General features: G+C 39.5%; 1 protein-coding gene across 1 annotated transcript; it reads right to left on the minus strand.

Annotated features, from left to right (window-relative positions):
- Positions 1–103: 103 nt before the first annotated feature.
- LOC132171600 (zinc transporter 5-like) lies at positions 104–4,438 on the minus strand. Its single transcript, XM_059582964.1, has 3 exons — positions 3,702–4,438; positions 2,622–2,771; positions 104–535 (listed from the first exon to the last, which is right to left on the minus strand). Exons 1-3 carry the CDS (start codon positions 4,281–4,283, stop codon positions 224–226), a joined length of 1,044 nt encoding a protein of 347 aa, XP_059438947.1. The 5' UTR covers positions 4,284–4,438; the 3' UTR covers positions 104–223.
- Positions 4,439–13,610: the final 9,172 nt, after the last annotated feature.

Genomic DNA, 13,610 nt, shown 5'->3' on the forward strand with positions numbered 1-13,610 from the left:
ATATATATAAGATTGAAGAGATGGAAAGTCTTTAGAAATGGAAAAGGAAACATATCTAATTTCAGACATAGAGATGTATCCTATATCCCCCTATCTATACGACTTGTAAATAGGTCCAACAATTGTAAAGAGTAAAAAACATCTTGATTCAGAATCTTTGGTTCCATTATTACTATTGACACAAACACACACACAAAAAAAAAAAAAAAAACCCTTAAAACTGTTAAGATTCTCCCCATCTGGCCAAGAGTGACATAAAACAAGCCCCAAGTAGAAGTGCAAAATTAGCTCCAAGTTGGAGCCTAAAATTGCTTAGCATTTTAGGATTCATGAAGTCAGCAGCAAGAAGATCAACAAGTGCCATGTAAATCAGAATTCCAGCAGATGCTGCTAAGAGAGAGCCTTGAACAATGAGTGCTGTTGGGCTATTCTTGTTGTAAATGTTTGATATTCCTATGCCAACAGCTACCCCTGTTGGGGTGGTAAGGGAGAAGAACACTACCATAATTGTGACAGTTTTACACTCAAATTTCGCCTGCAAAATATAAAAATGCCTCCATTGATTTGAAATTTTGAATGCATGGTCAAGCAAAGTTCGATTTTGATTTCAATTTAGAAAGAATATGTGTTAGAATATAAATTAAATGATTAATTTATATTCCTACAAGTTTAAGCTTTTAAGATAAGTGGTGATTTAACAAGGTATCATAGTAGAACTCCTGAGATCAAACCTAACTCTATGGAGTCGGTGTGGGCAATTAATTGAAGATAGCAAAGTCATCCTGAATAGCCTACAAAGCTGGATAGTCGGGCATGTGGGGAGGGAGGCAAACGAAGTGGCCCATTGCGTAGTGAAACTCTAACCGTAACCGCCTTAGCGATTATTAAATTTCACTAACCGCAACTGTAACCGCCTAGCGGCCAACCGCCGGTTAGCGGTTAGTAAAACAAGTAATTGCCCGCTATAACCGCTTTTTCAAAATTGGGCTTTTTGAGCTTTTTTATTTTATTTATTTATTTATTTTTATCATTGTAGCATTTTTTATCCTCATTTGTTTTTTGCATTTTTAGTGTCTTATTGGGCCAAATTGCTATAAAGTGAGCCCATATTGAAAAATCAAAAATATTTTACCCCAAATTTACATTTACTTGTACTTTAAAAAAAAATTCCTTAAATATTAAATCATAACCTGTTAACTTTTTAAAAGAAAAACACAACATATAAAACAAACGTTCAACACAAAATATAAAAAAAAAGTTCAACACAACATATAAAAAAAGTTCAAATAAAACATTAAATGATACAAATAAAACATTAACTTCATCAATCCTTGTACATAACATACTCTCATTTGGTCCTCTAGCAAATCCTGTGGATAAACTCCTAAGTCCTAAATTCATAATGATCTAATGGTCATATACTCATACTTAAATTATATGATCATATTAACTCACAAATCACAAATCACAATTCATATTAATATAATAAAATTATCTTAGATCTAAGAATCTAAGATAGTGTCATATATGTTTTCTAAGTATAAAGTATCTAATAATGCTTTGATTCAATTGCGGCTATAAGTAACAGATTGTTTAATTTAATTGTGATTATCATTGTACATGAATAATATGAATCATATGATTAACTTGTAGACTTATGACTTATGAGTTATGTCATATATATATATATATATATATATTATTTTTTATTATATAATCATATGATTTAATGATCAATTCATCATGTGATATAATCATATCAATTATAGTGATAATATATAAATTACTAAAATTATAATAATAATACATTAATACTTCAATTGTAGTTATAAGTAACCCATTATTTAATTCAATGTCAATTACTTAATTTGATATTATACGAATCACATTATCATTGTACATTAATAATATGATTAACTTGAATAAAGTATTTGAATTTAATTGAATCATATGATTAAGTATTGATCGTATACGTTATATTATTCAATATGCATAATTGCATATATGTATAATGTATAATTATAATTTATAACAGATATGGACTTATAAGTTGATAACATACATTGAAACTAAGTCTCTAGATATTTAATTGTTCATTGTTGTATTAGTATGAACTTGCATACTTATGACTTATGAGTATGTATAATTTGTTTTTATATAATTAAATGATTTAATGATCAATTGATCTTGTGATATAATCATATAAATTATAGTGATAATATATTAATACTCAAATTGTGATTTAATTATCTAAAACAAAAATGTGATTTAATCATTAATGATCAATTAATTATGTTATATGTATAAATATTATTATAATTATAATTATAAAAATATATTATATAAAAAGCGGTTAGTAAACCAAATAATCGCTAACCACTAGGCGGTTATAGCGGTTAGTGGTTAAATAACTGCCTGCATTGACACCCCTAAATGTACTTGTTTGGTTTGATTTTATAAAGACTCATTTTTTTAAAAAAACTATTGAATTAGTTATTGTTAGGAAAAAAAAAAGAAAGATAAATCTTAATTGGAACTACCACATTAACATTTTAAATTAATTATTGAATAAAAATGTAATTTATACTATTTCTCTATTTTAAAAGTTTTTTGAAGAGTACCTGAGAAATGCATCCGCCAAGTCCCATGCCTTCAAAAAACTGATGAAAACTCAATGCTGTGATGAGAGGCTTGATTGTCTTTGGACTTCCAGAAGCACCAAGCGATACCCCAATAATCACAGAATGAACCAGAATACCCAACTCCAAAATCTGTACAATATATATATATATATATATATAGAGAGAGAGAGAGAGAGAGAGAGAGGGGAGGAAATTAGAGATGGGGATATATATTGTGTTTTATGTGAGTTCGTATCTTGTTATAATTATGGGTGGTAATTTGTGTTTATGTGTTGGGTTTAAGAGTTATAAGACATATCGAAGCATATGTATAAGACTATCTAAGTTAACCATAATTCGATTAATTTAATTAAACGGGTCAGATCCTTTAACTCTAATCCGCTAATTTTGTGTTAGGCTTATGTCGGATTCACAGGTGGTTTAAAAAATTGTCAGCCCTTATATTGCATATCAGGTTTGAGTAATCTTATGGGTATAAGACTAAAGACTACATACATAGGTTAACCATAACTTGACCCATTTAATAAAATGGGTCAGACCCCAAACCTTAATCCTCTAATTTTATATTGAGTTTCTGTCAAATTTACAAATCGTGTTAAAAATTATTTACCAATATAAGAACTAGAAAGTGGTCTTGGCCCTCAGCCTAGTCATTATTTATTTATTTTCGGTTATTGCTGCCTATTATGAATGGTTGGGAATTAGAATATACTTCAGCCCTCGGCTTCATGATGAGACGTTGTGTCTAACCAATTATTGAGCTACTCTTTTAAGGATGATTATTCTGAGGGGTGCCATGAGAAATTTATTTGTTGAGAATTATAGTCCATTCAGCTAATTAAAACAGATATTCAATTAATTTATTTCTGATGGTCTTTAGAAAATTAGAGAGGCACCACTTGGTAAACAAGACAAGCCGGCTATATTATTTTATATACATAAAAAAAAAAAAAAAAAAAATTAAAAAAAAAAGTTTGCTTGTTTGGCTTGGTGGGACAGAGATGGAGAGGATAACTGGATAAGCTATCAGAAATGAAGAGTACTGGGGACTTGACATACCTGAGAAATTATGCGCTGCCGGATAAGTTGAGGTGAATCCAATCTCTCCAACACAAATTCAGCACCATGATGATCAGCATGTTCATGATCACTTCCCTCATTTGCATCCAACGGCTGAGCTTTCCTCAGCTCAGACCTCTTCTGGTACCCTGTAGCAAATGCCTCCATCATCAGAGTCCCAATAGCCGACAACATTGCAACAAAGCCGGCAAACGGAAACTTCCCCCACGGATTTTGACTAAGGCATGGGCTCCTTAAACTCTCATAGGCATCAGGAAGTACGTGGATGAATCCTGTTGCCAAGATTACCCCTGCTGCGAAGGCCTTGATGAGGAAGTAAACACCTTTCTCTGGGTGTAAAAATGGCATCTTCTTTATCAAAAATGGAAGGCAAACTCCTAGTGCACTTGCAAGGAGGATCGCAGCCATGCCGATTAGCTTATATTTGAGTGCATCGGATGTTTTTGGATCTTCTTCTTTGGATTCACATTTCCCCTTTGAAGAAACTGAAATGGGGCCAACGAGGAAAATGAGAGAAATGGTGGCTAAGAATTTGCTCGAGAGGCTTTGGAACTTGGTCATCTCTTCTGGATATTCCTAATAATTTAGCTGTTTCTTCAGAATATATTGATGCTCTTGTATAGATTGTGTTTGTATGAGAGAGAGAGAGAGAGAGAGAAACCATGTCTATGATACACAACCTCATAGCAAGATTCCATAAGTGTAGGGTTTGAAGGGAATTGGTGATAATGACTTTTGTTTTTGTTTTGGAAAAAATGTTTTGATGCAATATAAATAAAGATTGTTTTTGTGTTTTTAGAAATATTTTGTATTTGGCTTGTTTGTTAATGTTTTTTATCTTTTAGAAGAGAAAACAAAAGACTGGTAACAAGAATTTTACAAACGCAGAAAAGACAAGGGCTGACAAAAAAAATGAGATTTTAAACTAAATTACACAAAATGTATCATATGGGGGAGTCTATTTTTTAAAAATTGTGATTTGAAAATGTAAAAAATTTATGTTTTTAAATCGCAGGCCAAAAGGTGTGTTTTTTAAAATACATATTTTTTTAAAAGCTAAACAATAATTTTACCAAATGTTTAACTACATTTTAAAAAATCGTATTTTTAAATTGCACGTTTTGAAAATGAATGCCAAGCATTGGTAGACCAAGATGAAAGCATCATAGATGTAAAATTATGTTAAGTTAATGAGAGACAACAAGATTAGAAGAGTAGGTTAACGAGAAAGGCTGGGGTCAATATTTTCTCTATATTTGACTCATCTCATCTTACAAATCAATTATTAGATTTGTAGACTTATATAAATTTCATATAAATTAATGATGAACCCCACAAATCTAATGATTGATCTATTGAATTTGTAGACAAATATATATAAAATATGAGAAACTTATTGACCCATAACATTTCTCAAAACTTTATTATATATTTTATTATGTATGCTTGCCTGCCAATCAGCGACATTCAGATTGGCATGCACCCACTAGCAATCAGGAGCAACTTACAAGAGCTTGTGATAAGTGATAACGTGGGGACGTTTTCTCCTCCATTGAGTTTTTGCAAGGATGCATGGTTCAACAATTATATATATATATATATATATATATATATATAACGAATAATCCACAATAATAAAAAAGAACATCTTGCGGTAATTATTTAATAAATTTATTTCACCGAATAATATCTTTTGAGGATTTGCTGTGTTTATCTTTTCGGTTAATTTCTTTGTGAAATTCTTACAGAAAGGGGGTAGTGTGGTTAAAATCTATGTATGTAAATTGTCTTTTTGCGCAGATGCATGAACCATCACATGAATTAAGCTCACAAGTTGGCTTGTCTAGCCTTGATCGTTTTGATTGTACAAGAAGATGCCAGAACAAAGAGGAGTTAAAAGATGACTCAAAGTGATCCGTTGGCAATTCAGTAGAGGTTACTCCGATACTTTAAGTCAATAGAAAATGTAGAAAAGTGACTGCGAAAACAAAAGCGTTTGGTTAAGATAAAATGATGATACTTTTCAACGATTGAACCCATATTTCTTTTATAGAGTATTTCTCACTTGTTGAAGCACAGTTTTCCAAAAGATGACGTGGCACGCTTGCCGAGCTTGAGTTGGACCAACACCCGAACAATTTGACTGCACAACAAAGAAGAAAGAAGGATCGAAGTGACTGGGGGTGAGTCGGCGTGAGCACTCCGATGCCTAAGTCAGAATGGGAAAGGATAACAGTAACAATTGCAGAGCTCAAGTTATGAGAGTTGTGATTACCTTTGCTTTGATCATATGACTTGTATTTATAGGCATTTGGAGAAAGTTTGATTTCCCACTTATTAAGGAATCTTATCCCTTGATATTAGCTAAACAAACATTTGAATGAAAAGATTATGTTTGTTAGTTCTTCCACGATTTAAGCGACTTGAGATCAGAGGATCCGCTTTGTAATCTTTTAAGATATCAGAGTTATTCCCTCTACCGAGACTTTATATGTCCTGAGTTATTCTCAGACTTTATGGTCTCGTCTATGGGTTGTCTCGGATTCGTGGTCTCGAATGACATGAGTAGGTCTCGGACTCGGATCTCTCGAGTAGGTCTCGGACTCAGGCCTCTTGAATAGGTCTCGGACTTGGGCCTCTTGAATAGGTCTCGGACTTGGGCTTCCTCTGGCTGGGCCCAAGGGTTGCTCAATAAAGGGTAGGCTAGTTCATGACCCAACAGTTACCCCCCGATTTCGAAGTTTATAAAACTAAAGAAATTTCATGTCTTGATGGAATGAACCGAGGCCAGCTTTCCTTAAGAGAAATTCCGAGACAGTCTTTGTCTTTCCGACTCCGTCCCGGATTAATTAGGCGGCAAAATTGGAAATTTAAATTTCAGATTCAAAATTTAAATTTCAAATCTTGGAAGATAAACTTAAATTCAAATTTCAAATCTTGGAGGGAAAATTTGACTTTTGACATTCCAGGTGTCGGTTGAGATTCCGAGCCCCTGTCACTTACAAGTGTCATCTGCAAGCGGCGTCGGTTGAACTTCCGAGGCCCTGTCGCTTCATTAAGACTGGCATTTAAGTATCTTTACACATGTCATCTGCAGGCGGCGTCGATTGAACTTCCGAGGCCTAGTCGCTTCATGGCATATTTAATGCCCCTGCTATTGAGTCGTATCCCTTTAAATAGGCTGTTAGCACCTTATTCTATTCACTCTTCTTCCGTCTTCTGGCAACATAAATCAAAACCTGTTCTTCCTTTCTAGCTTCTTTTCCTTTTGCTTCTTCTTTCCTTAAAGTAAACTATCATCATGTTTGGCGACGAAGGATCAGGTTCGGATGGCCTCGGAGGTAACACTTACCCAGCCTGCTGGCGGTCGGAATTGAGTAAAGCTGATGAAGCTAGAATCCGAGAGGAATGCCTCATTCCTAGGTCAATGAAACTTCGATTTGATGAAGAGCAAGTAGGCGCTATCGTGCGTTCTGACGCACACGAGGTTTGCTTATACGAGACCATGTTTCGTTCAGGTTTTCGACTGCCTTTCCCAAGGGTAGTGAGAGAGCTACTGAGTCTTATAAATCTGGCTCCGCACCAGATCGTACCAAATGGCTGGAGAGTCCTCTATGCCTGTATTCTGCTCTGGCCAATGGCCCTTGGACCAGGCCATTACCTTTCTGCTAGAGAATTTTTGTGGTTCTATCGGCTTCAGAAGAACCCAAAGTGTGAGGGTTTATATAATTTCCAGTGTCGTTAGGGGAAGTTTATACATATGGATGGCAAATATTCCAGCAATCACCGGTGGAAGGCTAAATATTTCTTTGCCACTGGTCAGTGGGAATTTCACCCTACCGAAATTGCTAAAGGTCCAAGAGTGCCACGGGAGACGAGTGTTCCTGCTAAAAATGCTCCCAAAGAACCGACTCTCGATGAGGACGAACTGAAACGTGTAGACAAAGTTGCAGCATGGGCTCAGAGACATGAAAACTCGATGTTCTATACTAAGTTAATGGAAACTTTTTCTGAAGGAAAGGGCATCGAGGTCTTTGATGGAGGTGCTGGCGACAAAAGGAAGAGACTTGCCTCCGTGGTCGTCCGAGACCCAAACTTTGCCGCCTCGGATTTTCCAGCTGCCAACACCCGAGATGCTACCCCCCGGAAATCTCGTCTAGAGAAAGGCAAGGGCAAAATGATTGAACAGCCCAAGCAGAAAAATATTCCCCTTCAAACAGGCGGGGGTTTCAGAATACGTGAGGATCCAATCCCACCTTTAGTTCCCCAGTTTCGGACTACTGGCCCCTTAAAAATGGATGCCAAGGCCAAAAAGCCTAGCACTCCTCCTCGGGCAGCCAGAGTTTTGAAGTTGGTTGACGAGCCTGAGGACTTGGAGGTCCCTCAACCAGAAAAAAAGAAACCAAAGTTGCAAGACCAACTTGCTAATTTTTTGGCTGCCAGGAGAAAGGCGGGTCCTAAGCCCGTGGTGAGATCTGCTGCAGAAGTCGAGGCCTTCCTCGCTAATGAGCCCATCTCGGCTCGGCCGCTAAATGCTACACCTCTCGGCTCTGCGGGAGCTGCTGCAAATAATGCTATCCCCATCGGGTCCCTGTCACTCCAACCTCTTGGTTCGAACATCCAACATATTTTGGATGACATAGAACTAGAGGAAAACTCCGAGGCCTCTGTAGGGATGGTTCAGGAGGGAACCAATGAGCGTACCGCCACAGTTGGCGAGGAAAGAGTGAGGCCACTATCACCCATTGCTGAAGGCGAGCGCATGGATCAGGCTTCAAAGCCTGTCGAGGTCTGTCAGTCGACACCTTCCAACGCTAAGAAGGCTTCTGCTGCCGAGACGGCTTTTGGCGCCGAGAAGGCCTCTGAGTTAAGTGCCGAGACCTCCTCCTCTTCCGAGGCGCTTGTGAGACCAGAGGGGGTGGATTGGACAGTCGGCGGACCCCTTGCTACGTTTGGTGGCGACCTGAAGGGCAATCCTTTCCAGGCATTGGTGGACTTGATTCCTCACGAGGGTCTTATAATGGAACGTGACACCTCTGCTCAGGGCATGACCGAGCAAATGCTCTTCAACCAACTCGTCGTAAGTTTTCTGACCTTTACGTTAGTCTGTTTTCCTTGATATGCATATGCTAACCGAATTTTTCATAGGGTTTCATGAGGTCGTTGATACTGTACTGTTATTTTCGGAAGACAGTACAGGGTTCAGCTTCTGAAATAAGTCGCCTTAAAGACAAGATCATTGAATTGGAGGCCAAGAATGCGGAACTGACGAAAGTCATTGTGGCGTAAGACGAGGAGTTGTTAATCTCAGGCCAGGAGCAGTCTAAATTGCTGGCTGAGACCTCTGAGGCCGTTGCGGCTCCGGCAAGGGCTGAATCAAAGGTTAACGATCTGTTGACTGAAATTGAAGGCCTCCGAAATGAAGTGAACCGCCTGCAAGAGGATAACTCTATTGTTAAGGAGGACTTCAATCAGTTGGAAGAGACACATGCAGGGGTCTCGGACCAGCTAAAACTGGCCCAAAATGAGGTCTCGGATTTGAAGACTCTGGTGGCCAAGACGAATAAAGCCAAGGTGGTGGCCGAGGAGAAGCTCAAGTTCTTCAAGGGAAAATATGCCCAAATAAGGGCTCAGCTAAAGAAAGCTAAAACCCGAGCTGCCGACTACTTACGTCAGCTGTCCTTCGCCTAATGGGTTCGGAATTCTGCCTGGGCCGACGGGCTCATCCTTGGCTTCGAAACTTTTCGAGCATGGGCTAAGGACTCGACTCGGAGGATAGATCTTGACAAAGTGAAAGTCGAGGACATCCCATGTTCAGATGCAGCAATGGCGCAACTGGCAAACCTGGGTCAAGAACAAATGCCCGATGCAGCAGGAATAAAAGAATTCTTTTACGATCCCTTTTTGGATCAACAACATCGAGGCACTGAACCTGCTCCTGATGATGCCCATTCTGCCGAGGCCAATACTGCCGAGTCCATTTCCGCTGAGGTCCCTGATGTTACTCTTAAGGAAAAATAATGTAATATCATTTGTACATACCTCAAGTTTTTGTTAATGAAACGAGTTTTTGACATTTGTATGATTCTCGGAATAACCTTTATTTATTTTGTTGCTTAAGGTAGTTAAAAATTTGTTATTATATCTCTCCGAGTTATATCTTGGAGATTTCAACTACTACTCTGAGTTTTAGGTCTCGGAGAGTTTGATCGTTACTCCGAGTTTAGGTCTCGGAGAATTCGATTGCTACTCCGAGTTTTAGGTCTCGGAGAGTTTGATTGTTACTCCGAGTTTAGGTCTCGGAGAGTTCGATTGCTACTCCGAGTTTTAGGTCTCGGAGAGTTTGATTGTTACTCCGAGTTTAGGTCTCGGTTATATTATGTGAAGAGAATGCTCCTTTTGGTTGCATCATTTTTGGGACTCGGAAGAGCCTTTTCAGCCGTCTTCTCGGAGACTAATGAAGTCATTCAATTTGTACATATGAACCTTATATGGTGCATAACTCCGAGATACTTTTATTCATTGAATTAAATTAATGAAATGACGAACATATTACATATCCCAGCATTTTAGACATAGTACTTTTTAAGGTGCTCAGCATTCCAAGGCCTCGGAAGAGCCTTACCTTTGGAATCTTCCAAGTGGTATGCTCCTGCTCTTTTGCACTCAATCACCCTATAAGGTCCTTCCCAATTAGGAGCCAGTTTTCCCTCAGCCGGGTCCTTGGTCGCCAAAGTAGCTTTACGTAGAACCATATCTCCAACTTTGAAGCTTCGAGGCTTGACCTTTTTGTTGAAATAACGAGTCACTCTTGCCTGATATGCTGTCATAGCCACTTGGGCTTGATCCCGCTTCTCTTGTAGCAAATCCAAGCGCAACTGTAACCCCTCGTTATTAGTCTCGGATTGGAAGGTCTCTAAGCGATAACTGTCTGAGCCTACCTCGGCTGGAATGACTGCCTCAGTTTCGAATGCTAAGGCATATGGTGTCTCTTCGGTTGGAATTCTCTTGGTCGTTCGGTATGCCCACAATACTTCTGGCAGATCTTCTGCCCAGTTTCCTTTTCGATCATCCAGCTTCTTCTTCAAGATCTTGAAAATTGTTTTGTTGGTGGCCTCTACTTGCCCATTTGCCTGGGGGTGCCCTGGAGACGAGTAATAGTTCCTTATTCGCAGCTGGGCACACCAAGCTCGGAATGAGTCGCAGTCAAATTGCTTGCCATTATCCGTGATAAAAGCATGGGGAATGCCATACCGACATATGATGTTCTTCCATAAGAATCGTTCTATTGCTTTGGCTGTGATATTCACTAAGGCTTCAACCTCTGCCCACTTGGTGAAATAATCTACAGCAACAACCGCGAACTGTGCATTTCCCCTGCTCCGAGGCAATGGTCCTACTATATCTACCCTCCATTGGGAGAAGGGCCAAGGTGAAGAGATTGCACTCAGGTCCTCAGGTGGTTGATGAGTGACGTTAGCGAATCGCTGGCACTTGTCACAATTTCTGACTATATCTGCCGAGTCCCGATTCATGTTGGGCCAATAGAAACCTGCTCGGACTGCTTTATGTGCCAATATTCTGGCTCCAGAATGGCTTCCACAGACCCCTTCATGGATCTCTCTAAGGATATAATTTCCTTCATCCTTCGCAACACATTTTAAGAGTGGCAACGTGAAACCCCTTTTGTAAAGGACTCCATTTATCATTGTAAACCTTTCTGCTCTTACCTTCAATCGGATAGCCAGTTTTTTATCTGAAGGGAGTATTCCTCTTTCCAGGTATTCCACGATTTCTAGCTGCCAATTAGGTATGGTCTCGGCTATCGAGACCGACACCGTCTCGGTAACTGATGACTGTGGAAGAATTTGGATAGGAGTCTCGGCTTCAATCTCTTTACTAGCTGTTGAGGCCATCCGGGCCAACTGGTTTGCTCTTTCATTCTCTGGTCTCGAAATTTTCACAATGCTAAACTTCTCAAATAAAGCTTGCAGATCCTGCACCTTAGATAAGTATAACTTCATCTTGTCTCCCTTGGCTTCAAATTCCCCTCGAATGTGTCCTACAACGACTTGGGAGTCACTCCGTATTTCTACAAATTCGGCTCCCATTTCAAGAGCTAAACCGAGTCCTGCCAAAACTGCCTCGTACTCGGCCTCGTTATTTGTGGTCTTGAACTTCAACTTCAATGAACTACATAATTCTTCCCCATCGGGAGTAATCATTACTATTCCAGCTCCACCATGCTTCTTTGTAGATGATCCATCTACGTAGATTACCCAAGTCTCATCACTTCGCCAGCTGGTGATGTCTGGCAAATTAGTGAATTCTGCCAGAAAATCAGCCAGTGCCTGGCCCTTGAGAGAATTCCGAGGGAGAAACTCGATGTCGAATTCTCCTAGTTCAATAGCCCAATTGGCTAATCTTCCCGAATGATCTAGCTTTCTTAGTACTTTCTTTAGAGGGTATTCAGTCAACACCTTGATAGTATGAGCTTGGAAGTAGGGTCGGAGCTTCCTGGATGCTATAACCAAGGCGAAAGCCAATTTTTCCATTTGGGGATACCTTTCTTCAGCGCCTTTCAAAGCCCTACTTGTGAAGTATACGGGCTTTTGAGCTCCCTCTTCTTCTCGAATTAATGCCGCACTGATAGCCGTTCGGGATACGGCTAAATACAAATATAGTACCTCCCCAGGTATTGTCTGGCTCAGCAAAGGCATCAGGTATTCTTTCAGCTGTCCGAAGGCTTCTTCGCATTCGTCTGTCCATTTAAAGGCCTTTGGCAAGACTTTAAAAAACGGAAGACACTTATCGGTTGATCGTGAAATGAACCGATTTAGTGCCGCTATCCTTCCTGTCAATTGCTGGAGCTGTTTCAAGTTTCTCGGAGATTGCATATCCAAGACAGCTTGTATTTTTTCAGGATTGGCCTCTATTCCTCGGCTGGACACCATGTAAGCAACGAACTTTCCTGATGAAACTCCGAATGCACACTTTGAGGGATTTAACTTCATCCCGTACTTCTTCAAGGTTGCGAACGTCTCTTGCAAGTCGAGTATGTGGTCCTGTGGAAACACACCCTTGACTAGCATGTCATCAACGTATACTTCCATATTGCGTCCGATCTGGTCTCGGAACATCTTATTTACCAGCCTCTGGTATGTTGCCCCTGCGTTCTTCAAACCAAAGGGCATGACTTTATAACAGTACAGGCCTCGGTCAGTTATGAACGCAGTTTTCTCACGGTCTTCAGGATGCATGTATATCTGGTTGTACCCAGAGAAGGCGTCCATGAAGCTGAGTAAATCATATCCAGCTGTTGAGTCCACCAATGCATCGATGCGAGGTAATGGAAAACTATCTTTTGGGCAGGCCTTATTGAGGTCAGTGAAATCCACGCACATCCTCCACTTTCCATTGGACTTTTTGACCAATACTACATTGGCCAACCAGTCAGGATAATATACTTCTTCGATGAAACGTGCCTCGAGAAGTTTCTCCACTTCTTCTGCTATGGCTACATTCCATTCAGGGGCGAATTTTCTTCTTTTTTGCTTCACCGGTTTCACACCTGGATCCACATTTAGCTGGTGAAGGATGTCTTCAGGATCAATTCCTGGCATATCTTCGTGAGTCCACGCAAAAACTTCTAAATTTCTTCTTAGGAAAATGATGAGGCTGTCTCGGATTTTGGGACTGAGCTGCGTCCCAATCTTCAAAGTCTTGTCTCCACTTATTACCACATCCTCCAGAGGTTCAGCTGGTTCCCCTTTTGGGTCATTCCTGTTATTCCCACCTACTGTACCAATTACAATAGGAGTCGGATCCGAGACCCTCTTGAGAGACGTATTATAACATCTTCTCGCCTGGATTTGATCTCCCTTTACT

The sequence above is a fragment of the Corylus avellana genome, chromosome ca2 (assembly GCF_901000735.1).
Source record: "Corylus avellana chromosome ca2, CavTom2PMs-1.0".
NCBI classification, from domain to species: Eukaryota; Viridiplantae; Streptophyta; class Magnoliopsida; order Fagales; family Betulaceae; genus Corylus; species Corylus avellana.

Excerpts from the sequence above, each read along its gene's own strand:
- LOC132171600 (XM_059582964.1), bottom strand. The coding sequence starts at position 4,283 with ATGACCAAGTTCCAAAGCCTCTCGAGCAAATTCTTAGCCACCATTTCT. Across the intron at positions 2,772-3,701 it reads GGCAGCGCATAATTTCTCAG|ATTTTGGAGTTGGGTATTCT; the intron begins GTATGTCAAGTC and ends TATATTGTACAG. Across the intron at positions 536-2,621 it reads TTGGCGGATGCATTTCTCAG|GCGAAATTTGAGTGTAAAAC; the intron begins GTACTCTTCAAA and ends TATATTTTGCAG.